This window comes from Camelina sativa, chromosome 1 (assembly GCF_030686135.1).
Source record: "Camelina sativa cultivar CO46 ecotype springtype chromosome 1, ASM3068613v1".
Classification (NCBI taxonomy): Eukaryota; Viridiplantae; Streptophyta; class Magnoliopsida; order Brassicales; family Brassicaceae; genus Camelina; species Camelina sativa.
This window is the reverse complement of record NC_141880.1, coordinates 3,970,565-3,994,506: the sequence shown is the minus strand read 5'-3', so window position 1 is coordinate 3,994,506 and position 23,942 is coordinate 3,970,565. Positions and strand designations below refer to the sequence as shown.

The following is a 23,942-nucleotide window of genomic DNA, read 5'->3' as shown; positions in this document are numbered from 1 at the left end:
CCCGTACGTCTCGGGTGGGAATTGTCTCCCACAACTTCCACTATATGAAGAGGTTACACACACCACTAACTTGTGATGTTCTTTGGTTTACAGATTTTGGTACACAAGAGGATACAAAAACAAGAACACAACAAAGAAGGAGAAAGCTTCTTGAAGAAGAACCCTTTTTTCTTCTCTTTCTCTAGAACTCTCTTTGATGTCTTGTCTCTCACCTACCTCCACTTTATTGATCGATGAAACACACTTATACATGTATGCATTGGGCCAAATCATTTCCAGAATCTTATTCTCCTTTCCTTAATGCCAATTTCGTCTGGCCCATTAAGGCCCATTTGTTTTGTGTTTGTCAAACCCAACAACAACATGTTTCAATTCGGACTGTTTTGAACATTTTGCAGATGCCTAATTATGTAAAGTTTTTACAATCACATAAAGCGATCTAGTGAACTATTACTACTTTCTTTTTTTGTTAACGATTTAAATATCAGCTTAAATTTTGGAATTTCTACTAAAGAATACCTTTATTTTGAACAATTTTTTAAAAGCTACTACTTTTCGTTCATATTTTCAGTAATGTTAGAGTGTTTTTGATATATAAATTAAAAGATAATGTTTCAGGTTCAGTTTAGTATTTGGGTAAAACTAATTAATGTTCCAAAAGATTTCAAATTCTACTATTCTCTCTTAGCGTCTGTGTGGTTTTTTTTTTGTTTTCAGTTCTATTTAGCAAAGAGTACAATACGATAAGCTAAATCAATGTATGTATAGCATTTAGTAAATGCACGGTACTGTGGTAGACTAGCCAAAGTAAATTGCATGTTACATTTTCTGATATGTAAACCTCATGCGTTCATGCATGCGTATGCGTCTCTCTTGAATTTCTTTTCAAGTTTCAACAACCTTTTTGTTTTTTAGAAGCAACAACTTAAAGAAGACGATTACCCTCTACTCACCAGACCAACACAATTAAATGGAAAATTAAATATACAAGTAAGTAAATGTCCCTGAAATGGAATTAATTGGGGCGTTATTCATTAGACCAATAGAATTGAATGGAAATTAAATATATAGTAATGATATGATGGTCCTGCAACGAAGAAGGAGCCATGTCTACGCAACCGAATCAAACAAGTAGTTGTCTTAGAACATAAGCTACTTCTTTCATGATTAGTGTAAGTTTCTATATCTCACTTGTTATCATTGCTTGAGTTATATATATAATAAGATTTATTAAATTAAAGAGTGTATCTATGACGCCGATGGTATCATCATGTCGCATATAAGAGGAGCTACAACAAAGTTTCTTGATTAATAGATTTATTTATTTTACTTTTTGGGAACAATATAATCAAGGTTTAAACAACATTAATTAACGTCGATGCTGATTTAATCCAGTGTCAGTTTGTTTTAAATGTAAACGAAAATTGGTCAAAGAAAGGATTTTGATGATTATGAATTGCTCTTCGGTTCTGTTGGAGCGTTAGGAAAAACTTAACGAGTAAAATAAAGTTTCATTCTTGATTGTTTTCGTTTATTTGGTGAATAAGATTGGTGCGCTAATGGGGTTGAAGATCCGGATTGGGCTGGACATGTTTTTAGATCATTTAAGTTACATATGGCCCAAATACAGCGTACTAGTTACCAACGTATAAAAAAACTTTGACATTACGCTAATTTTGTTGTAGGAACTAGTAATGTTTTACATTAGGAATCGAACTAGTATTTGCGTTGAACCCTTATTTGTGTCGATTTGGGTTTAAGGTTTTGTAATTAAAATTTGCTTGTGTGGATTTAGGTAAAAGAGATCACATAGTTCATCGCCGGTACCATGTTGGTTAACTAGGGGAGACCCAGCAAATAAGTTGATGTTTTAAAGTTACTATTGATTGTTTTGTGACATTTGAATCAAATTTCAAAAGCATCGTGGTTCTCATTCTTCTTTCTGATCATTAATGTGTGCTCAACCCAAGATATAACGCAGAAGACTAGACAACGCAAGTTTTTATTTATCTTTGTTTGTTCCTTTTAATCTTAACTTATTTGTGTATTAATCTAATTGGACATGAACTTTTTTATGCAAGGATGGAATTGTTAATCTTAATGACACTGATTATTTCCATTTTTTTTCTCTCCTTTCCCTTTAAAATATTTTGGAATCGAGTACGTCTCTTTAGAGTTTAGACTGGTCGCGTACGGACATACTATCTTATATGTATCCTGTATCCACATTTCTTGGCTACGCCTACGCGTGTCCACCTTTTAGAGATTTTTTTTCCAACTGATTTAGTTATATTAGATAAGGTATGCCTAAGCATACTAATGAGTCCAATAAAGTTTACAACCCACCAAAATTATAGAGACAAAGCATACTCTATACCTTTTTAAACCTTCTAAACGCTATCTTTACATATGAATAAAAAAATTGTCCCTCTCTTCACCTGAACTTGCCATCAAATAACAGAGGATAATGCCTTTTAGAGATAATGCCTCCAGTTTTAAAATAAACAATTTCAATGAAAATATAATTGAGAGAATCTTCTACAGTAAATACCTCACAGACCCAACCAAAGGACCATTGAATACCATATATATAAACATGCACGTAAATATTCGTGTCTTCAAACTGTCGGAGATAAAGAGAGAGAGAAAGAGATGGGAGAGATTGAGTTTACAGTGAAGCAAGAAGCTTTGGTGAAGGAGTCTTGGGAGATACTTAAACAAGACATCCCCAAATACAGCCTTCACTTCTTCTCACAGTACTTACATACATATAAATAAGCATTTTTATATATATAGATATATACGTATATGAGCTTTATATGTTGTGTATATATCTGAGATTAATATAATTGTGATAGGATACTTGAGATAGCACCAGCAGCAAAGGGATTGTTCTCTTTTCTAAGAGACTCAGATGAAGTCCCTCACAATAATCCTAAACTCAAAGCTCATGCTGTTAAAGTCTTCAAGATGGTAATTACTTACTTTTTTCAATTTTGTTATATGTGACTTACATATATTCGTATCGTCATCTTAACACTTCTTAGATTCAAATTAGACTAGTTCATTATTACATCTCAAGAATCTCTATCTACTCATCAGATAATATGTGTATTAGATACGACCATATCTTTTTTTTTTCTTTTCCTTTTCTGTATATTATAGAAAATACAGTAGTGTGAATCTACATTTCTTGTCTTTTATTGACGCAGCCATGTGCTGCACACGGTTTGTGATCAATCTTGTTTGGTCTTGGCTAGTTGGCCTTGTCTTCTTCTCTGAGAAACAAAATTCTCATATTAGTAAAGATAATTTATATACATTATTTTAAAATATAACACACATTTTCTATCAAGAAATAATTGTTACTGAAGAATTCCAAGCGTTCGGTTCGCTTTATGGATAATCAAATTTTTTTTGCTAATTGCTACAATAGGATAGAACCATATGTGAACAAAAAAAAAAAAAAAGGATAGAACCATAGAAACCAAATTTGGATATTCAATTTTTTTTTGTTTGTGCTTGTGCATGACTCTGTTTGGAACTTACCTCTTGACTTTAGGACGTTGCATATAACATCTATGAGTTTTCTGACTTTATTTTATAATTTGGGTGTAGACATGTGAAACTGCAATACAGCTGAGAGAGAAAGGAAAGGTGGTGGTGGCTGACACAACCCTCCAATACTTGGGCTCTATTCATCGGAAAAGTGGCGTTATTGATCCTCACTTCGAGGTCTCTTTTAAATATATAGTACTATATAAATACACTTTACTTTATTTAGATTTGCATTTACAAAAAAAAAAAAAAAACGTAAACGCAGGTGGTAAAAGAAGCTTTGCTAAGGACATTAAAAGAGGGGCTGGGGGAGAAATACAATGAAGAAGTGGAAGGAGCTTGGTCTGAAGCTTATGATCACTTGGCTATAGCCATTAAGACCGAGATGAAACAAGAAGAGTCATAAAACCGTAAAGATCATTTGGGCTTCACATACATATGTTATTTAAGCATATGCATATGTTTCTGTGTGTACTACTTATGTTGCTCGTTGACTTTCTACAATTCACTGCTTTTGAAGAAGGATCTTGAGCTGTCGTTAGGGACATACATGATACTGTAGTTTGGCTTGCAAATGTTATGTGAGAAAATTATCATGGTTTGAGGTCTTTTACTTTCACCAGATGGATGTGCATCATTAAAGTCAAACTATTTGACTTCTTTAGAAATAAGATTTTTGGATCTATTTTTGTTCAATAGGTTTTGTTCATACCCTTTTTCAATATGTTTTAGAGTCAGTAAGAGTAAGACACATGTATGTCTCACTAGTCACTAGTAACTTAGATTATTATTACAACTATAAATACAAATCTATTAATCAAAAACTGAATATCTACAATGTTACTTTAAAAATCAATTCTCAGTATTAAAGAATATATGCACATATGATTTGATTTAATTGGATTTCACAAGACCTTTATAATTTGTACATGTGTAATAATTGTATAGTAAAATAAGAAGGAGAAAATTCTTTAACATAAATAAAATGTACACAAAAACATGCCATATTTATAAAATTTGCCTATTATAAATTAAGTTTTCATATAAAAGGTTCCTTTTTCTATTTTAAGAAACTAAACATAATTAAATAATTAACAAATATGTGAATTATTTTAATAGAGGCCACAATCATGTCACCTTTGACAATTATTGTCCCATAACATAAATACATAATCCCTAACTATTAAATTAAATTTGCATATCTGTTTTTATCCTAGCATCATATGCCCATGCACATTATACGCATTGTTTACCTATAAATATATTTACATGCTTTCCGAAGATTAGAAGGAGAAGACACCACCGTCTGTGATGGCGTCACTTCCATGACGACGTCATCATGGAGTGTATAGCGCTACGTATCGCGAGATGCAACCATTTGATTCTCTCCATCGTCTCTAAGCAATTCCGATCTCTCGTTTAGTCGCCTCAGCTATACATGCATGAAGCGGTCTCTTCTCGGCTGCACCGAAGAATGTGTGTATGTTCTCGTCGAGGATACCAAAACCGATATAGCTCATTGGCATACTCTTAACCGGAGAACCAAAAGATGCATGGTTGAAAATCGGTTGGTCCCTATCTTGTCACTCCCGCCAATGCCCATATTGTACGTCTACGATGGCTATAAATATATTTTAAGAACATATGATATCAAGCAAAGAACTTGGGGGGGGGGGGGGGGGGGGGGTGAAGGGTCTTGAAAAACTTCCCTTAGGTGATTATCAGTCACAAATAGTTAGTTGCGGTAAAATGTTGATATTGTTTTTGAAAATCGTGGACGATGATGATCCCTCTGTTCTGAAAAATAAAATATGGTGTGTGGAGATTTCAGTGGAGAGGCGTGAAGACGGAGAAATTTGGGGAAAGGTCGAGTGTTGCGATCTTTTGCTTGATGGGTGTTTCGACATTACTAAATGTCTTCTTGTTACTCTCTGATACTTTTATATGTTTTTGAAACATTGCATTTACCTAAACAATACTATTACTTTTACCCATGAATTTTTTTCGGTCAACCATGATACAAAAATGAGATTATTCAATATAGTTACACAACAAAACAGAATAGCAGAAGACTGCAAGTAAATCTATATCAATAATGGGTACAAACACATAGGTCTTGTTTTAAAAAGTGTCGAACTTATCACTGGGAAGTGACCAAAGTGCTTACTTTGAAACTAACTGAGAGTATGAGGACCCAGAAACACATGAAGATTAACATTGCCCTTGTTAAACTATTTCCTAATTTCCCGGACGCATTCTCTTGGACCAAACGGTAAGAAAGGATTAAGTCACGGTTCGCGTTTTTGTCGTATGACCAGCCCATGTTGCTCTCTGATATTGTGATCATACCTGCGGTTACATGAACTGAACCTGATGATTGTCCTGCGTTTAACTGAAAAGCTGCAGCCTTTGTAGGGAACTCAGAAGCAAACGCAGGTGGAGCGGGAATAGCACCCAACATGTGGGTTGCCTTTTTGAGGAACGGGTACTTGTAATCTGCATTATTAGCAATTGATCAATCATTTAAACAGAACATGCGACACCTATTAACATATATATGGGGGTTAAGTTCTGATTGTGGTAATAGGGTTTTTTACCTGGCTCAAACTCTGTTGCATCTGCATCAACTTGTTTTGAACAAGATGCTTCATCCTTTTCTTTTGCTTCCACCACTTGTTTGTCTCCTGTAGTCTCCTCTTTCTCGACCTGTTGGTTTAAACGTGAGTCAAATATAAAAGGAAACAAAAACGAGTCGAAATATAAGGTTTCATACCTCTTGAAAGAGCTCTTCTTGATCAACAAAAACATCTTCATCTCCCATCAGTTCAGAAGGATCAAAAGTCAAGTATTGAGCATTCTCATCGTCATCATCAAAGAAAGTAAGATAATCTTCAACGTTGAAACCATATTGCTGACTACTGCTGAGATCATTTGTTTCCAGGTACAGACCATCATTCTGCAGAACATCACTATTCGGATCCTGAAACTCCCCACCGGTCAAATAGTTGCTCTCAGCAGGAAAATCATTGTAGCCTGATGAATCAGTCCCAAAGATGTTGCCAGAAGGTTGCAATTTTTCCGTGTGCTCGTCCTGGACACCACAGCCATGTTCTTCATCTTGAAACAATGCGTCAATATGAAGGTTACCATCACGGATAATAAGCTTCTGATCTTTCTCAGAAGATTCTTCTGGTTGCTCAAAGTAGCCACCATAGTCCACATAGTTTCCTGATTGTATATAGTTTATGGAGTCTGAGTAGTTTGTTTCAGCATTATTGCTTGATTCCCCATGGTTAAAGTTTAACGGGAGAGGAATGGCATCATACACCACAAGGTTGTCAGGCTTCTGCAAGATATAAATTTCGATTTTAGAACTGGAAGAACATAAGAAACAGCCTAGTACGGAATCTGATAAGATCAGTGATGATATAGAGATATATGCATAAGCTTCCTTTATTCCACAGAGTGAAACCTCGATAGTACAAACACAACAATCGACCAAAAGCTACCTAAGAGATATCAGTTAACTTTAGAATCAAAACCTAAATGAGGATTGAACTCTAGAACACTCTGAATTTTCCAAATCCCTAAGGCTTCTAAGTTCCAAACAACCTGATAAAACCAAAGACTTCATATCAGTTCTACCTCACCCAATCATGCTCTCTCCTATTAGTCATTCATGTACAAAACATATAACATTCTAGCGCCTGACAGACCATAAGTTGATGCATAAATATTGCGTATCCCCAATCAAGAGAAAAGAAAAAAATTCGCAATTACGGTAACAGTAAAGGATCAAGATAAGCAATAGAACCTAAAAACTACAAGACAAACCTGATCAATGTCATCCATATGGACATAAACATAATCTTCACATCCAAGATCAGGATCAGGTACGAATGTAATAATATCATCCTCTGTCTCCCACTCCTCCTCAACAAACGGAGCACCATACTGCTCTCCATTTTTAGGTCCTGAGCCACTCTTCTGAAAAATCCTACAAAGCACATACGCATCCTTCCCACAATTCCCAAAACAAAGTCAACAACAACAACAACACAATCCCAATTGCATATATACAAAAACGGCAACAAAAAAAACTTATTACAAGTCTTCTTACTTGCTGATGAACACCAGTTTTCTCGAGTCCATCATCAACCAACCGATACTCGTGCATAACCCAATTGCTTCTTTCGCCACGAGGAGCTCGACCTTTGTGATAAACAAGAGTCTTCTTCATCCCAACGACCTTTGGCCCATTACGAATCTCCCTATCTTTCCCTGTCGTCTTCCAATAACCCATCTCAGTCGCACGATTCGTCTTCGATCCGTTACCATACTTCTTATCAAGCATACTGAAGAAGTACCACTCCAAGTCTCTACTTTTCAGCTTCGACTTGTCTAATAAATTCATTCCCACCAAAAAAAAAAAAAAAAACAAAAATCAGAATTCTCTTAAATGATATAAATATAATAGCTTTCTGTACAAATGGATGGATTATGAAGAGATCGAAGAACAGAACTGACCTGGGAGATCCCAAGGCTCGGATTTGTATACATCAGTAACAGAGATAGCATCGAACTTAAAAGGTTTATTGCAGATCTTTCGTTTCAGATAGTAACGAACAAGTTCTTCGTCCGTGGGATGAAAACGGAACCCAGGAGCGAGCGACGTTGCTGAGCCACCACCCATATAATTAATTCGGTCGACCAAAAACTCAAACACAAGGTTGGTTAAAATTAAAAAGAGATGCGCTATCGATTTGTATCAAGAAAAGAAAGAGCAAAACAATGATTTGGAAAGAAAAGGGTTTTAGAAATTGAGGTAAATGAGAAAGAAAGAAGGAAAAAAAAAAAAAAAGCAAATCGGAGAAGACGAGTGATGAGGAAGAAGAAGGACCGCGAGTCCGCGACCGTATTGAAGAAGTTTCACACCGCGAGGTTTTAATATTTTCCAGGAAAGTGTGCCCGGAGAACAATCAAGTCACTGGCTGTGATTCCTTTTTTGGTGACAGTCCTTAGTAACGTGACACGTAGAAGGGACTAGTCACAGTTTTCAAGTCTCTAGAATTTTGTTGAGGTAGTTGGTTAGCGCGAATAATATAGTAAGATTTTATTATCCACTTCAATAGATATCAAATTATCCATGACTAAATTCTTTTTTGAAATATGCCGAAAAAAAAAAATTTTTTTTTTTTGAAATATATATATATTTGAGAAATCTGGCTGAATAGAGTAAATAAAGAAAGTACTTATAAAAGTAACGTTGAAACCGAAAAAAAAAAAAGAGAAAGGCTTAAAAAAATCGTACCAAACAATTTTTGCAAATTACGTGTAACGAAAGTCTACTAACGTCGCTGACGCAACTACATTCGTAATGATAGCCGGATATGATCAATGACGGTTATACCCTCACTCCTGACCATTAACCACAGTATTACCCTGAGGCGGAACATTATTCAACGGATAAAGATCTTGTCCGGAAATCTAGATGGTGATACACCTTGAAAATGACAGTTATGCCCTTAAAGACAGAACATTCTTCAGAGATAGATTTTTGTCTGAATAAAACCTAGATAGATGATCATATATGACAAGGGAGGAGCAACCTAAAACTGTTTTCAAAAGATGCAGCAACATCCAAACTAAATAAAAAAGAAAGAAGGATAAAACACATTCGGCTCAGAGGCTCGGATGCGTTGTATCCTATGTTACAACAGAGAGATTCACGCACGCAGTTCAGCAAATCCGTCTAGAGAAGTTACATAGATGACTCATAATATATTAGGGATGGAAGATTAAAGCTAACATAGGCAAGAAGCAGAAGAAGAAAACCTGGAGGGGATCTTTCAGCGCATCTATTGTCCTTTGGCATGGTTCTTCTTAAGTTCCTCGTTCTCCTTGGCATGGTTCTTCTTAAGTTCCTCGTTCTCCTGACGCAGCGCATCGATCCTTGACTGGAGAATACTGATCATTGCTTCTGCACTCATCATCTCAAGCTTGAAAGTTTCTCTTTCAACAGACATCTGGTGAACCTCCTTCTCGAGATCATTAACCTTCTCTTCGGAAGATGCAACTGGAGTATGAATAGAAGCTTCCTTGTGAGGACGTAGTGGTTGCTGCTGGTTTTCTTTCTTGTCGGAGATGCCCATGAGTGAGAACTCAAGCAATGCAGAGATGGCAGTGTTGGTGGCAGCAGCTGATGACGAGATTAAGGTGGTTGTATTGTCGACGGTTGTTGTTGTGGACGAACAATGGTCCTGTGTGTTCCTGCTTGAGTTGTTGTTGGACTCATTCTGGCGTCTACGTTTGTATTGCAGGAGAGGTAGTGGCGCTTCTTTGTTGAGAATGCATACTGCAGGACGAGGACGCTCATCTTCTTCTGTGTGCTCGCGTTTGAGTGTTTCCTCAGCTTCATCACAGTGATTATTGTTGTTATGCTCCTGCGGCTTGATGTCACTCTCATGATGATTCTGTTGGTTAGGTTCAATATCCATTGGAGCCGTCTCTCTCGGTGGCTCATTGATGTTGATGAGACTCTTGCTGGCTGACTGGATCTCCTACAACAAATTACAAGTTATTATGAACCCCAGATGACACAAAATATCTGAAATCAAATGCTTCAATCATCTTTGCAGATGAAGGATCAAAACTGCATTTTCACTATAACACAACAAATCATTCTACTTCAAACCAACATTATCACTGATCAATTAAGTGAATTCATATCATGCACAGTGACAAGTGCTGGTCAAGTGAGGATGCAAAGCTTGAAAGATCTTGTAATCAACATGGTTAAGAATAAAAGCCCAAGAAACAACAACAACAACAAAAATGGACCACAGATAAATTAGATATCTTCTCTACCAAGAGAGTTTTTTTTATCAGATTATACCTACAAGGCTGAGTTCTACAAGAGTTGGTTACAGACTCAATGGTCCATTTTTTTAACCCAGCCCACTGAACCAGTACTTAGAGAAGCTTACTTCAACACAGAGTTTTTGCATATACGAAATATGATATCTTGTGAAACAAGAGAGATGATGCATCAGACAAATTTGTACATTGCACTAAATAACATTGAAATTGTAGATTGGTTAATAGATAGACTAATCCATTTCAAATAAAGTCACTCAGCCCATTGGAACAGCATTTAAGAGAGAATTTCACAATCTTTGCATATAAGCGATAATGAAATGAAACAAATCAGGCTTTGAGTTATGAAGCCTGAGTATGAAGAAATCACAGACCTGGTCCATCTGGTTGTTTCCATTGGCTACTGGCGATGGCTCTACCGTGAGCCTAACGTCTACTCCTGGAATCAGAGCTGCTCCATCATCAGCCCATTCCTCTTCCATGAACGGTGCATATCTGTTCCCACTAGGTGGCCCAATGTTATTCTTGTGGAAGACTCTGCACAACACATATGCATCTTGCTGCATCCAAACAAAGAATTGAGAGAAGATAAGATCTTTGGACAATAATTTCAGATAAACCCATAAACTGGAAAGTCATTTTGGATAAATACAGTACCACCAGGTTTCCGTTATTCTCGGTTTCATATTCCACAAGGCGATACTCGTGCATAACCCAATTAGTCCTAAGACCGTCTGGAGCACGCCCGCTGTGGAAAACAAGCGTCTTTTTCATACCAAGCAGCTGAATGTCACGGCGGATTTCTCTGTCTTTCCCAGTTGCTTTCCAGTAGCCTTTGTAAGTTGCTCGATTCATTCTAGCGCCGTTTCCATACTTCTTATCTAACGCGCTGTAGAAGTACCATTCTTGGTCCCTTGTCTTCAACCTCGAATACACTTAAACACAAAACACAACAGAAGAGATTACTTAACTCAGACTTAACTCAAAACTTCAAACTTTACATTCCCTGAAACACAAGCAAACAAAACTGGAGCACAAGTTAGCATAACTCTTAAGGAATCTGGGGGAAAAAACAACTCTTTTGAACCACTTAAGAATTCGATTAAATTGAAATGTCTTCAGAGTGTTATAAGCCTAAACATAGCAAAATGTAACAACAGTGAATCTGCATCGAAAAATTCCTAGGAAACAATCGAATCGGAGCCAAGAAAGTTAAACCCTTTTCCAAGAAATGAGTCAGAACATGCGAGAGAAGCCCAGACCAGAAAAAAAAAAAAAAAAAAAATCCCAAATCAAAAGCAACAAAATTGACAGAAAAATCCAAAATTGTAGAGATACGGAGAAACAAAGAGAGAAACCCAACGAACCTGCTAAATCCCAGGGCTCATGCTTGTAGATATCGACCTCTCCAATCGCATCGAAGCGTACAGGTTTGCCCAGAACCTTCCGCTTCAAGTAATAACTGACGAGTTCCTCATCAGTGGGATGAAATCGGAAGCCAGGAGCAAGTGAGGTGGCGACGGAAGCAGTACGCGGAGCAGTACCGGAGGGCGGCGGAGTCACCACAGCCACAGATTCGCGACCCATTAAAAAGAGAGTAGTTGTCCTTTAGGGTTTTCTTCAATTTCCCTTTTCCCCAAAAACTGACCTGACGAACACAAAAAACAACAAGTTGGGCAAATGGGTTTTTGATTTGACGGACAAGTAACGAACGAAAGAGATAAGCACAAGATTAAAGGTACCTTCAATTGCAAGAAATTTGCTTTCTTTTCGCGTTCCCCCAGTAGAGAAAGAAACTTGTGTATTTTTCGGATTGCGATTCCAATTTTGATTTACATTTCCCTTTTTCTCATTTTTCCTTTTTTTTTTTTTTTTTTTTGAGTGTCGCAGTAATAAAACCCTAGAAATGTTACTGCCTAGGTTTTGTCGTTTTATGTAGTAAATTAAAAAAAAAACACTGTCGTTAGTCGTTCAAAAAAAACAACTCTTGGATAAAGATATTAAAGAAACAAAAAAAGAAAAAAAAAAAGAACAAACCTATCAAAAAAGTACAATCATTCAACAAGGGTCACACAAACTCATAAATGATAGATAAATGTGAATAAGTAATAAATTCTTGAAAAGAGTTAAGCATAGATAGATTCCGTAGAACAATTTACAGTTAAAAACTTAAAATCAAATTAAAAAACACCTACTAAATTCCATTTACCTAGATATCAAACCATTTTACCTATTAAATTCCATTTACCTATGTAGGAAATGAAAGCTGTCGACATTTAAATCAACTGTTAGAAATTAAGACAACTAGTATACATGTTTACACAATACTCCATTGAGTATTATTGTAAATCTAGGTAGGCTTGTAGATGAAACTATAAGTAAGATGCACCAAATAAAAAGACCACATGTGGTTGGTTGATCAAGCATGTATTAGTATGGAAATTAGAGTTTTAGAATTTTGGAAGAAGAACAAAAAAGAGAGAGAGCAAGCAAATCGAAGAAGAAGAGAGCCGTAGACGAATCCCCCGGAGAACTAAGCCACCGTGGAAAATATTACAAGTGATAGTAATATAGTAGTATGTTGTTACGCACTGAGGTTTTTAATATCTCGTCCAGGGAAGTGTGCTGCTCTCTGTATAAAGTGACGCTGCTCTGATATTTTTGGCTGACAGCAAATAAATTAGCGACACGTCGAAATCTTGGACCTCTAGCTAGTTCGATAACTTGTTGAAATGTTGTTTTTAGCTGCTTGGCGCAAATTTTTATTTCCATATTCTTATAACTTTATTTTCTCGGTATAAATTAGTTTGGTGAATAATACTATACTAGGTAACAACCCGCACATAGTGCGGATAAATCAATTCAAATAAATTTATATTTAGAATTTGATATTTGTTTATATAAAATAAAATATGTAAATAATTTTTTTTTGTTTTATTCAAATTTACGTTTATTTTATATAAAAAGATGTTTCATCCATGAAATATTTGAACGTAAATAATAATTTTAACGCAGTGAAAATATTTGTATGAAATTTAATTTAATAAAACATGAATAACTATTTAATTTTTTAAAAAAAAGAAATTAATTTGTTGTTTTTAAAGAAGTATAATATAGTTTCAAATTAAATGACTACAAATAGTTTAATTTATTTAATGAATTTTTATATAAGTTTATAATGGCATAGATGTAATTAAGATTAATTAATAAGGTTTATTTGCTAAAATGTGCTTCAAGCTCTCTAGCGACGACACATCAACATTTTTTCAAAAGTGTTTCTCTATTAATATATAGAGGATTTAATTTTTTTAAAAAGAATTTAATTTGTTGTTTTTTAAAAAAGTATAATATAGTTTCAAATTAAATGACTACAAATAGTTTAATTTATTTAATGAATTTTTATAGAAGTCTATGATAACATATATATAATTAGGATTAATTAATAAAGTTTATTTGCTAAAATGTGCTTTAAGCTATTCGACAACGACACATCAACATTTTTTCAAAGTGATTCTCTATTAATATAGAGGTGATTCTCTATTAATATAAAAGGAATATTCTATTGAAAAACTAATAATTAATATATTTACAGAAGGAAAGTTTTGAAATTAAATTGACAAGATAAAACTTAAAATATATTTATTTATTTTGAAAATGGAATCCAGGCTTGAATCGTACCAAGCGCTTTTTGCTTTTTGTTTTCTTGTTTTGAAAAACAAAACAAATAATTGCAAATTACGTGTAACAAAAGTCTTCTAACGTCGTTGACGGGGCCGCAGTGTCATAACTCCATAAATCGTAACGCTAGCCGAATTATTCAAAGACGGTTATACCCTCACTCATTACCACTAATCGCGAGTTTACCCTAAGAAGCTCTCTTCCCAGTTCTATGCTAACCATGGAGACAGAACCATGATGAAGCAACAGAACCAAAATGTGAACTGACTTTTATGCCCTCAAACGTGACCACTAAATGAAAAAGCTTTCTTTCTTTCATGGAGACTGAACATTCCTTTGAGACAAATAAAGATAGTTTCTGTTTGAAAAGACTAGATAGTTGGTAATATATGACAATGGATCCACCTGAAAATGTTCCCAAAAGATGCAGAACATAGAAAAATAAAATAAAGACCCGTCTGGGTGGCTCCGTTCCGTTTTATCCTAATTTTACAACAGAGATTCATACTGTTTCTGAAAAAGCTACATCCATAGCTCATACTATTACCAAGATTACAGCTAAAAGGCCAAGATAAAGAAGAAGAAACCTGGATGGATGGTGGTGAGGTGTTTTAACTAGCTTGTCCACTGGCGTTGTTCTTCTTAAGTTCCTCGTTCTCCTGACGCAACGCATCGATCCTTGACTGAAGAATACTGATCATTGCCTCTGCACTCATCATCTCAAGCTTGAAAGTTTCTCTCTCAACAGACATCTGGTGAATCTCCTTCTGGAGATCATTAACCTTCTCTTCAGAAGATGCTAGTGGAGTAGGAGGAGTAGCCTCTTTGTGGGGACGTAGCTGTTGCTGCTGGTTTTCTTTCTTGTCGGAGATTCCCATAAGTGAGAACTCAAGCAATGCAGATATGGCAGTGTTTGTGGCAGCAGCTGATGATGAGATTAAGGTGGTTGTATTGTCGACGGTTGTTATTGTGGACGAACAATGGTCCTGTGAGTTCCTGCTTGAGTTGTTGCTAGACTCGTTTTGGCGTCTACGTTTGTATTGGAGGAGAGGTAGTGGAGCTTCTTTGTTGAGAATGCATACTGAAGGACGACGCTCATCTTCTTCTGCGTGCTCGCGTTTGAGTGTTTCCTCGTCTTCATCATAACCATTACGGTTGTTATGCTCCTGCGGCTTGATGTCACTCTCACGATGATTCTGTTGGTTAGGTTCGATATCCATTGGAGTACCATCTCTCGGTAGCTCGTTGATGTTAATGAGATTCTTGCTTGCTGAATGGATTTCCTGCAACCAATAACAACTTATGTGAACCCCAACAGATATAAAACATCTAAAACCAAAATGAGTTGATCGACTTTGCAGATGAACCAAAACACAACAAATCCTTCACTTGTTGATACTCATTCTGATAAACATGCACTGATCAATTGTGCGAGTTCATATTATGCAAAACGAGGATTGTAAGTCTAAAATATCTTACAACCAGAGGATAAATCCCAAGGAAAAAAGACTGTAAAGAAAAATTAGATATCTTGTGAATCAAGAGAGACGATTCATTAGACAAAGCTGTAAGGTTGAGCTGAGTTCTACAAGAGCTTCTAGCAATCTTAATGGACTAAAGCAGTTTAAGTAACTCAGCCCACTGAAACAGCACTTAGAGAAGTTTCATTTCAACAAAGAACTTTTGCATATAAGAAGTATGATATCCTGTGAATCATGAGAGATGATTCACTTTGGAGGGAATTTTTGCATAGAAGTAACATTGTAAAAAAGGAAACTATTCAGCTTCAGGGTCATGAAGCCTGAGTATAAAGAAAGCACAAACCTGGTCCATCTGGTTGTGTCCATTGGCTTGTGGTTGCGGCTCTACCCTGACCCTAACATCTACTCCTGGAATTAGAGCTCCTCCACCATCAGCCCATTCCTCTTCCATGAATGGCGCATATCTGTTCCCACTTGGTGGCCCAATGTTATTCTTGTGAAACACTCTGCACAACACATATGCATCCTGCTCAACACAACACCCCAGACAAAGAATTGAGATTAGAAAGGATTCTTTTTACAATATGAAATAAACCAAATTCGAAAGCAACTCTTTTTGGACAGTAGAGTTACCAGCAGGCTTCCGTTATTTTCAGTTTCATATTCGACAAGGCGATACTCGTGCATAACCCAATTAGTCCTAAGCCCGTCTGGAGCACGCCCGCTGTGAAAAACAAGCGTCTTTTTCATACCGAGCAACTGAATATCCCTGCGGATTTCTCTGTCTTTTCCAGTTGCTTTCCAGTACCCTTTGTTAGTTGCCCTGTTCATTCTAGCACCATTCCCGTACTTCTTATCTAACGCGCTGAAGAAGTACCATTCTTGGTCCCTAGTTTTCAACCGAGAAAACACTGAAACACACATCACAACAGAAGAGATTACTTAAAACCACAGTTAATATAACACTTCAGATAGATAAACCAAACACACAAGCAACAAACTTCATTTCCTGAAACGCAAGCAAACAGAGCTGAAAGCACAAAATAGCAGTGATTCTTAAGTAATCTGACAAAAAATTTAGACTTTTTCCCCAATTAAGAAGTCTCTTCACAGTGTTATATAACCTAATTGCGTAAACATAATCAAAGGTACGAATTGAGAGAATCTGCAACAACAACAATAACAAAATTGCCCAGCAAATGAAATCGATTCTCACAAAGCTAAACACTTTTGGCAGAAGACGAAACAACGAATAAGCGCAATCCCAAATCGGAAAGCAACAAAATCACAAAGTCTTGACAGGAAAAAAAAAACCCAAATCAAAGAGAGGAAGAGGAAGAAACCCAAGGAACGAACCAGCTAAATCCCAGGGCTCGTGCTTGTAGATATCGACCTCTCCAATCGCATCGAAACGTACAGGTTTGCCTAGAACCTTCCGCTTCAAGTAATAACTCACGAGTTCCTCATCAGTGGGATGAAATCGGAAGCCAGGAGCAAGCGAGGTCGCCGACACGGCAGTACTCGGCGCAGTCGCCGATGGCGGCGAGGACACAGCAGGCAAAGATTCGCGACCCATTTGAAGCGAAAAGGAGGAAAAAAGGACCGAACTTGTTAATAGGGTTTCTTCTGGAATCTGTCTCAGAAGACAAACATATCAATTAAAAAAAGTTAGACGGAGAAGGAAATGGAAAAAAAAAGAGAGAAAAGCTCACAAACAAAGGATTAAAGGTACCTTCAATTGCAAGAAATTTGCTTTCTTTTAGAGTTCCTAGAAGGCTAGAAAACAAAGTACAATTTCGGATTGCGATTCTTAATTTTTTTTGTTTTTTTTTTTTAATTTTATAATTTTTTTTGAGTGTTTGGCAGTAATAAACCCTAGAAACGTTACTGCTTAGGTTTTTGTCGTTTTGTGCAGTAAAATAAACGAAACACTGTCGTAGTGGTCTGAAAAAAGTAACTATTCTTTACGATAAAATATTTAAAATTTTTATATTCTACGAAATGACTTTCCTAAAACAATCCAACAATCGAACAATCTAACGATTATACAATATGTATTGTGTGTGGTGGATATAGAAGAATTAAATAATATGTAAAATATTAAATAAAAAATCAAAGATTGTTCTGTGATATTAATAAATCTTTTAAACATGTTAAGTAATTTTTCACCAAAAGAAAAGAGTTTATTTCTTTCCTTTTATATTAAGTGCATTGTATATATATCTCATGAAATACTGCAATTCAAAATTTTTACGAACGTTAGGGTAAATATATACCAGTAAAATCTAAGAAAACAGCCTTGATGGAAAATATACATATATAATGGTCATATTTTGAAATTTGACTTCTCTCTTTTCATACCCAGGAAAGAGATTAGATTACCCTCATCAGTGATAATGTCCCATTTTGAGTTTAATAAATTTATTTAACTAGGATAATAATGTCGTTTTCTTTTTAGATAGAGATGTATTATGTATACAAGTTTAAAAGACGTTGACCAAAGAAAAAAGAAAAGTGTTAAATGAGAATAATGTAGAAGGTGAAAAATAAAAAAGGAGTGACAGATACGTTTGCTTGCAGAAGGATACTTTACCAATAAGGCAAGCTAAAGGGGATGAGAGAGACTTGGTCCACACGAATCATCATCTTACTCTATTTATTTTTCTTCTTTCCTCTTTCAATTTAATTTCTAGTTCCCCTAGTTTGGTTTTCGTTTAGATTAATTTCATTTATAAGAAATATATAATAACTAACTACGATTAAATTTTTTTGAATAATGTGGGGTTGTTGTAACTTGTATAGTCAAGGTGGACAAAGACAAAAATATACTTTCTTCTCTGTTTATTCTTCTTCTAGAAAATGGAATAAGCCTCTCGGTACATGTTAAAAGTTTTTGTTGTCAACATTTTGATATTGAAATTCTAAATAGTTATAATGGAGCGGAATTGATGAGGCGTACCAAAAACTATATGATATTTTTGCACTATCTTTATTTTTTTCTGATACGCTACGTCTCTTGTCTCTTATGCTTTGTTTTTGTAACTAATTCGCAGGCAGAATTCAAATCGAGAAATATCCAACTCATGTGTATTTTATTTATACATAATTGTATTGTGGAAGAAAAGAAAAGTAAAAGTAAAAAAGAAAACACCATTTTGTTATTTATTTATTTTTAGGTTGTCAGCTATCTGACACCACTGTCTCTCCAAAAGGACAAAATGCTAAAAATATCAAGACATTTTAAAAAGAAAAGAAAATCTCATAAAAAGGCCTCGTGTTTAGGGTTCTGGGCTTAATTTCTTCTGAACCTATAAATATTAAAGGCCCATGATTCAATTGTAGACCATTCCGATGACAGACAGGTGTGTTAACTAAAACAGAGAGGAGACAAGTGCAAGCAATATCTCACATTGAGTGCATTTGTCTTCACGAAGCAAATGAATACACTCAAATCTTGACGAGCTGAGAAAAGTGTTATGTTCCGATAAAAAGTTGCATATCTCAGCGTACGATTTTGAGACGATTTTGACATTATACTGGTTTTGTACCTATAAAGGGCGTAAACAAAATAAAATCGTATAATGTCAACATGATATTGATAACAAGTATTCGGTTTGAAATGAAAATTTAACAAAAAGAGTTGGACCCGTCACGCCCTTTTCATGAACCTTTTAAGTTTCTTTTCTTTCTTTAAGGGTTAAACCTTTTTTTCTCTAAGCCAAAAATACATTCCATGACTAAAAGAATTTAATGGATCAACCGAAGCTCATAGCATAAAAAATAAGTATACTTTATCAAAAGAAATACACATATATATATACTATGTATATATACACTATATGTTATACAATATGTATTATTAGTTGAATGTTCATTTAAATATAAAGTAAGAATGTGCATGGTCTTTAATCACTACGTTCGTCCTACGCTGTATAGGGAATATATATATATATATATATATATATATATTCATTAAAAAAATATAAAGTAAGATCTTACATTAACTTGGATGTAATTACATACATAGCATCTGCATATGCCTAATGGGAGTATATATATTTGTATAATACATAGTTTTCTTTGGCAAGGAAAAAAGAAGAAGAGAAGAATCTTGCAAGTCTTGTACAAGCAAGGAATCAGTAATTTTCTTAGAAAAATGATTCATCAATTTCTGCTTTAAAAAATCAATAAATGAATCTTAGGATTTGAATTTTTGATTTCAGTAATGGCAATCCACCAATGTAGGAGCAGAAGACAAGACAAGAGACTTATGTTCTTCTCTCTGTTTCTTCTGTTGTGTTTGTTCATGTTCTTGTTCGTTTTCTTGCTTTGAAGCAAAGCTTAATCCGTTGACCCGATTCTCATCTTCCGGGGCAGGTAGATTCAGATCTAAATCTAACGACACAACCGCGCTCCTTGCTCTCTTAACCGGAACCTGAACCGGAACGTCCGACATCTGATCAAATGACATAGGCGATAATGACAAAGCAGTGTTTGCAGTAGCTGTAGTGGCCACAACCGCTACGGTGGGGGTAGAGGCGGCTGCTGCGGCCACGACAGCACCTCTATGTCGTCTCATGTGACCACCTAATGCTTGTCCGGATGTGAATTCGGCTCCACATATCCCACATTCATGGACCTTATTATTATTAGCTTTACCGTATACCACAAGCGATCTATGGTTACTATTGTTGTTTGGAGTCGTGGTGACAACGTTGTTGAGATGGAGAGAAACGGGGTCATCGTAGATAGACTTCTTGAGGTCATGATTGGAGTGAAGACCCGTGGCGGCTTTAGGCTTCTTGTGGCTGGCCCTATGGCCGCCAAGAGCTTGGAAAGACGGAAAAGTACGGTCACATGTTTTGCACTGGTAAACATAGTAACCGGCTCTGCCTCCGCCGTTCGCTGTGGTCCCGTTCGATGAAGATGTCTCCAGAAACCTCCTGCTGCTGGATCTATAGGCATTGTTGTTGTTACCAGATTCTTGGTAACTTATCATTAGCTGTCTTGTTTGTTGCGGTTGGTGGTGAGGAAGAGAGTGACCCTGGGCGAGGAGGATCAAACAATTAGCCATGTCTTGATCTTCCTCGTCAATGGTGGCCTTTAATGTCACATTGTTGTTGGAAGATGAAGAGGCAGAAGATGAAGATGTAACACCATTGATCAAAGTATTGTTATCATTCTTGTTGTTATTGTTGTTGATATCATCATTGAGATTCTGCTCCTTGGAAACAAGACTAGTGGATTCTTCTTCAGCATCCGGCTCTTGTGAAGACATAGGAGGGATGATAGAGAAAGGGATTGGGGACTGCGGACGTTGCCGCTTAGTCCGTTTCCCTTTAAGGATCAATGATTGCTCCCTAGCGGCTGATACAGCCTCCGCAGCTGCTTCCATTTAATTGGCTATATAGAGAGATTCAAGAAGAAAGGGAGGTATATGGATTGATCAATCAGAAAAGATGAATTAGAAAGAATTGAAATTGAAGATGAAGATGATCAGCTTTAGGGATCGGATTACATATATATAAATATGTATATGTGTGTGTTAAGAGAGATGTGTGTGGATTGAAAAGATGCATACATAAATAGAGAGTGATTGAGGGAGAGGAGTCAAAGAGAGACACCACATTCTCAAGTGTGTGGAATATGTTGGACTTGTCTTTTTGCAACCTCTAAAATTTTAGTACTTCTGTTATTGTCTCTATTACAATCTTCCCAACTTGGCAAACTCATCACAATACACAAGAGCTAGAGAGAGGAGAGAGAGGAGAGAGAGACACAAAACATAACAAAAATTGTGTAAATTTAGACAATTACTTGAGTGATGTATGTTTTGCCTCTTCATTATCCCCTTTTATTTTTTACTCTGTAATAACAACGTATTTTTGGATTGGCTCCCTTTAACGAACACAATGTTTAAAATTAAAAAAAATTAATAACTACTACATGTCGTTAACCTGGATCTAACCTCTAGCACAATACTTTCTGTTAGTTCTTGACATTGAATTTTACATTATAGTGAATGAAAAATAAGGATATCGAATTCTAACTAGACACGCTATTTCTATCCCTAAAAACAGTTAATGTTACAGTTGTAAATTACGAAAATTACTTTGAATCTTTTTTTTTTTAATTTTTTGACAAACATATATCTCATTCTATTAGATAGAAATCAACATACAGATAGAGTTGATTGGGTTACACAACTGCAAAGGAGGACACACTCCAAAGATAAAGACAATAAAAGTACATAGAAAGATAGAGGCAAGCGACATTGAAAACTTGAGAGCTATGAGCCAAATGCAACAAAGCAAATTGAAACCTGTGAGATCAAAGCATATCTAAGCGGTTTCTATGAGTAAATCAATGGAAAAGACGATGACCACTGTCTTGAGTCGAAGACTGAGCGGCAAAGTGTGAGGCTACAGCTGGATAAGGAGCTTTGCCATGGATGAGAGCAAGGATAAGAGTGCTTTGGTTATCGGTCAATACCATGGTGGTGGTGGTTCTGTGGTTTGGTGGGGTGAGCTTGGAGAGGTTGCGGTAACCACTTGGAATGGTGATCATAATGCCACTAGTCTTCAAACTTATAGGCAAAGGCTTCAAAAAGCGGATGCTTTGCACTCTGGAAAGCTTTGAGCATGGTCGAGATAGAGAGGAGAGGCTAGTGAAACATGGGTAATCCCCACTCCATAGAGGTGGGGTCATAATGCCCAGTTTCTCCAAGCTGTCTCCTTCAAAAGTGACACACCGAGATGATTCAAACATGGGTACATGATGAAGCTGAGTGTGTCGACCATTTGGTGATAGGTGGCAAATAGGGACAAAGGATGCAAGCGTCGAAAACTGCCACCTTGGCGAGTTGGAATCAGTTAAGGAGCTCAACATTGCAGTCCTCAAAACCAAACTAAGATATTGGTCTCGACACAAATAGGTTTCAAGCAAATCAGAGGGTACCAGCGTTCTGCTACCGAGTGAAACTCGACTTGACCAAGAAGAAACGGCTGGTACTACAGATTTGGGGCTTGGTAGAGGCTTGTTAAGTGCAGCTCTGAGTAGGCAAGTTCTACAATCAGAGATATCCTGTCGAGCATGGCCAAACACAAAATAGACACATGGGTCTAAAGGGGTTGGGTTCAAGCCAGTTTTAGAGGGTCGAAGCAGCTTCCAAATCATGTATAATCCATCTCTTAAACAAAGCAAACTAATTGCCAGGGTTCCGAGAACAGAATGAAGCACAAACCTGGGTCGAAGAAATATCACGGGTGAAACAAGGAACGCCGGGGATGCAGATATCTGCGTACAAATCACCGTCTCCAGCGTCAAGACAGAGCTCCCGTCCAGCTGCAACCAAATAGCACATTGGGTGAGAGGAAGTGAATCGAGGAGCGAAGAGATGTCGATGTTGACTGCGGGAGGAGGCGGTGAGAAGAGCGGAATCTGAGGCTGTTGGGGTGTTTGAAGATCTCAAACCGGGAAGGCGGTGACTGGGAACTCAACGGGGCAAGAGCAGCGAGAGAAATCACCAGATGTCGGGAGTAGGGAGGGGGCGGAAGAAGCTGAAGCATGCTCAGAGTCAAGATCTGGAATCTGTAGAGGACTCCAGGGGGACTAAAAAAGAGATTGACGGGGCTAAGAAGACAGAGGGGACAACGAGGAAACATAACTAAAGACCCAATGACGTTGATTGGATTCAGCATCGCCGGGGAAGCGAACCTCGGTGATTGTGCCAGAGAGAGTGCGGCTAGAACGAACTGTTTTTTATTAAATAGTACTTCCAAACACAAGGTTGTGGTAATTGATAAATTACTTTGAATCTTGTTATGTGAATCCTCTATCAATTCTACGCAATCGTTGAGAAAATATTAATAATACAATAATCAAAAGATAAGAAAAAATAATAGAAGAAACTGAAGTAGAGAGGTTAAAAGATTACTTTGTGTGAACGAATGTGTAAATTAATGATAGTGCAAGCCTGTCTTTCACGGAATCTACGGTTCCCCCCATCGTCTCTTCTCTCTCTACCATTACTCCACTCCATGTTCTTTCTTATATTTTATGTTATTTCCTTTTTGTCATATACAGTATATTTCTAATACGTATACGTACGCATCTCTAAGTACATACATGTTGGTATAACAAGAAAAGAAAAAATACACTATTCTACTTATTTTTTGAAATTCATACACGCAAAGAAAGGAAAACTTTAAGTCCAACTAATTTGTCGTTAAGTACGACGACAACTTATTCCCTAGACTTGAGACAATAATTTGGGTTAATGCTAATAATGACTAAGCTTCTTAGATTGAAATGTAAATTTCGTAATGACCAATTATATCAAGTAGAAAA

At 36.4% G+C, this 23,942-nt stretch overlaps 5 protein-coding genes and 1 pseudogene across 7 annotated transcripts; 2 read left to right on the top strand and 4 right to left on the bottom strand.

The window, feature by feature from the left end:
- The first annotated feature begins 2,418 nt into the window (after nt 1–2,418).
- Nucleotides 2,419–4,254, top strand: LOC104763563 (anaerobic nitrite reductase AHB2). Its single transcript, XM_010486952.2, has 4 exons — nt 2,419–2,756; nt 2,859–2,973; nt 3,619–3,735; nt 3,824–4,254. Exons 1-4 carry the CDS (start codon nt 2,653–2,655, stop codon nt 3,962–3,964), a joined length of 477 nt encoding a protein of 158 aa, XP_010485254.1. The 5' UTR covers nt 2,419–2,652; the 3' UTR covers nt 3,965–4,254.
- Nucleotides 4,255–4,827: 573 nt separating this feature from the next.
- Nucleotides 4,828–5,532, top strand: LOC147949520 (putative F-box/kelch-repeat protein At3g10510 pseudogene; annotated as a pseudogene).
- LOC104763285 (NAC domain-containing protein 53) lies at nt 5,473–8,761 on the bottom strand. Its single transcript, XM_010486791.2, has 6 exons — nt 8,086–8,761; nt 7,679–7,959; nt 7,393–7,575; nt 6,332–6,904; nt 6,156–6,264; nt 5,473–6,054 (listed from the first exon to the last, which is right to left on the bottom strand). The coding sequence occupies exons 1-6, from the start codon at nt 8,249–8,251 to the stop codon at nt 5,699–5,701; spliced, it is 1,668 nt and encodes a 555-aa protein (XP_010485093.2). The 5' UTR covers nt 8,252–8,761; the 3' UTR covers nt 5,473–5,698.
- A 351-nt stretch (nt 8,762–9,112) lies between these two features.
- LOC104763151 (NAC domain containing protein 52-like) lies at nt 9,113–13,058 on the bottom strand. Of its 3 annotated transcripts, none has more exons than XM_010486585.2 (5): nt 12,177–13,058; nt 11,802–12,082; nt 11,092–11,369; nt 10,809–10,994; nt 9,113–10,118 (listed from the first exon to the last, which is right to left on the bottom strand). In XM_010486585.2, exons 2-5 carry the CDS (start codon nt 12,019–12,021, stop codon nt 9,417–9,419), a joined length of 1,386 nt encoding a protein of 461 aa, XP_010484887.2. In that variant the 5' UTR covers nt 12,022–12,082; nt 12,177–13,058; the 3' UTR covers nt 9,113–9,416. The 3 variants fall into 3 exon arrangements, with proteins under 3 accessions (XP_010484887.2, XP_010484932.2, XP_087342033.1); XM_010486630.2 differs by having other exon boundaries at nt 9,113–10,109; nt 12,177–12,464; XM_087485907.1 differs by lacking the exons at nt 11,802–12,082; nt 12,177–13,058 and having other exon boundaries at nt 11,087–11,183.
- A 1,389-nt stretch (nt 13,059–14,447) lies between these two features.
- On the bottom strand, nt 14,448–17,455 carry LOC104763034 (NAC domain containing protein 50). Its single transcript, XM_010486520.2, has 5 exons — nt 17,326–17,455; nt 16,950–17,226; nt 16,227–16,504; nt 15,937–16,119; nt 14,448–15,395 (listed from the first exon to the last, which is right to left on the bottom strand). The coding sequence occupies exons 2-5, from the start codon at nt 17,167–17,169 to the stop codon at nt 14,724–14,726; spliced, it is 1,353 nt and encodes a 450-aa protein (XP_010484822.1). The 5' UTR covers nt 17,170–17,226; nt 17,326–17,455; the 3' UTR covers nt 14,448–14,723.
- Nucleotides 17,456–19,572: 2,117 nt separating this feature from the next.
- LOC104762958 (uncharacterized) lies at nt 19,573–21,298 on the bottom strand. The gene has a single exon (XM_010486412.2). The coding sequence runs from the start codon at nt 20,986–20,988 to the stop codon at nt 19,813–19,815; it is 1,176 nt and encodes a 391-aa protein (XP_010484714.1). The 5' UTR covers nt 20,989–21,298; the 3' UTR covers nt 19,573–19,812.
- Nucleotides 21,299–23,942: the final 2,644 nt, after the last annotated feature.

What these genes read in the sequence shown, in the direction of transcription:
- LOC104763563 (XM_010486952.2), top strand. Translation starts at nt 2,653, where the DNA reads ATGGGAGAGATTGAGTTTACAGTGAAGCAAGAAGCTTTGGTGAAGGAG. An exon ending in AGCCTTCACTTCTTCTCACA is followed by an intron (nt 2,757 to 2,858) that starts GTACTTACATAC and finishes TAATTGTGATAG; the next exon opens with GATACTTGAGATAGCACCAG. An exon ending in CTGTTAAAGTCTTCAAGATG is followed by an intron (nt 2,974 to 3,618) that starts GTAATTACTTAC and finishes ATTTGGGTGTAG; the next exon opens with ACATGTGAAACTGCAATACA.
- LOC104763285 (XM_010486791.2), bottom strand. Translation starts at nt 8,251, where the DNA reads ATGGGTGGTGGCTCAGCAACGTCGCTCGCTCCTGGGTTCCGTTTTCAT. An exon ending in CGAGCCTTGGGATCTCCCAG is followed by an intron (nt 7,960 to 8,085) that starts GTCAGTTCTGTT and finishes TGAATTTATTAG; the next exon opens with ACAAGTCGAAGCTGAAAAGT. An exon ending in AAACTGGTGTTCATCAGCAA is followed by an intron (nt 7,576 to 7,678) that starts GTAAGAAGACTT and finishes AATTGTGGGAAG; the next exon opens with GATGCGTATGTGCTTTGTAG.
- LOC104763151 (XM_010486585.2), bottom strand. Translation starts at nt 12,021, where the DNA reads ATGGGTCGCGAATCTGTGGCTGTGGTGACTCCGCCGCCCTCCGGTACT. An exon ending in AGAATAACGGAAACCTGGTG is followed by an intron (nt 10,995 to 11,091) that starts GTACTGTATTTA and finishes GTTTGGATGCAG; the next exon opens with CAAGATGCATATGTGTTGTG. An exon ending in GAAACAACCAGATGGACCAG is followed by an intron (nt 10,119 to 10,808) that starts GTCTGTGATTTC and finishes AATTTGTTGTAG; the next exon opens with GAGATCCAGTCAGCCAGCAA.
- LOC104763034 (XM_010486520.2), bottom strand. Translation starts at nt 17,169, where the DNA reads ATGGGTCGCGAATCTTTGCCTGCTGTGTCCTCGCCGCCATCGGCGACT. An exon ending in AAAATAACGGAAGCCTGCTG is followed by an intron (nt 16,120 to 16,226) that starts GTAACTCTACTG and finishes TGTGTTGAGCAG; the next exon opens with GATGCATATGTGTTGTGCAG. An exon ending in GACACAACCAGATGGACCAG is followed by an intron (nt 15,396 to 15,936) that starts GTTTGTGCTTTC and finishes TATTGGTTGCAG; the next exon opens with GAAATCCATTCAGCAAGCAA.
- LOC104762958 (XM_010486412.2), bottom strand. Translation starts at nt 20,988, where the DNA reads ATGGAAGCAGCTGCGGAGGCTGTATCAGCCGCTAGGGAGCAATCATTG.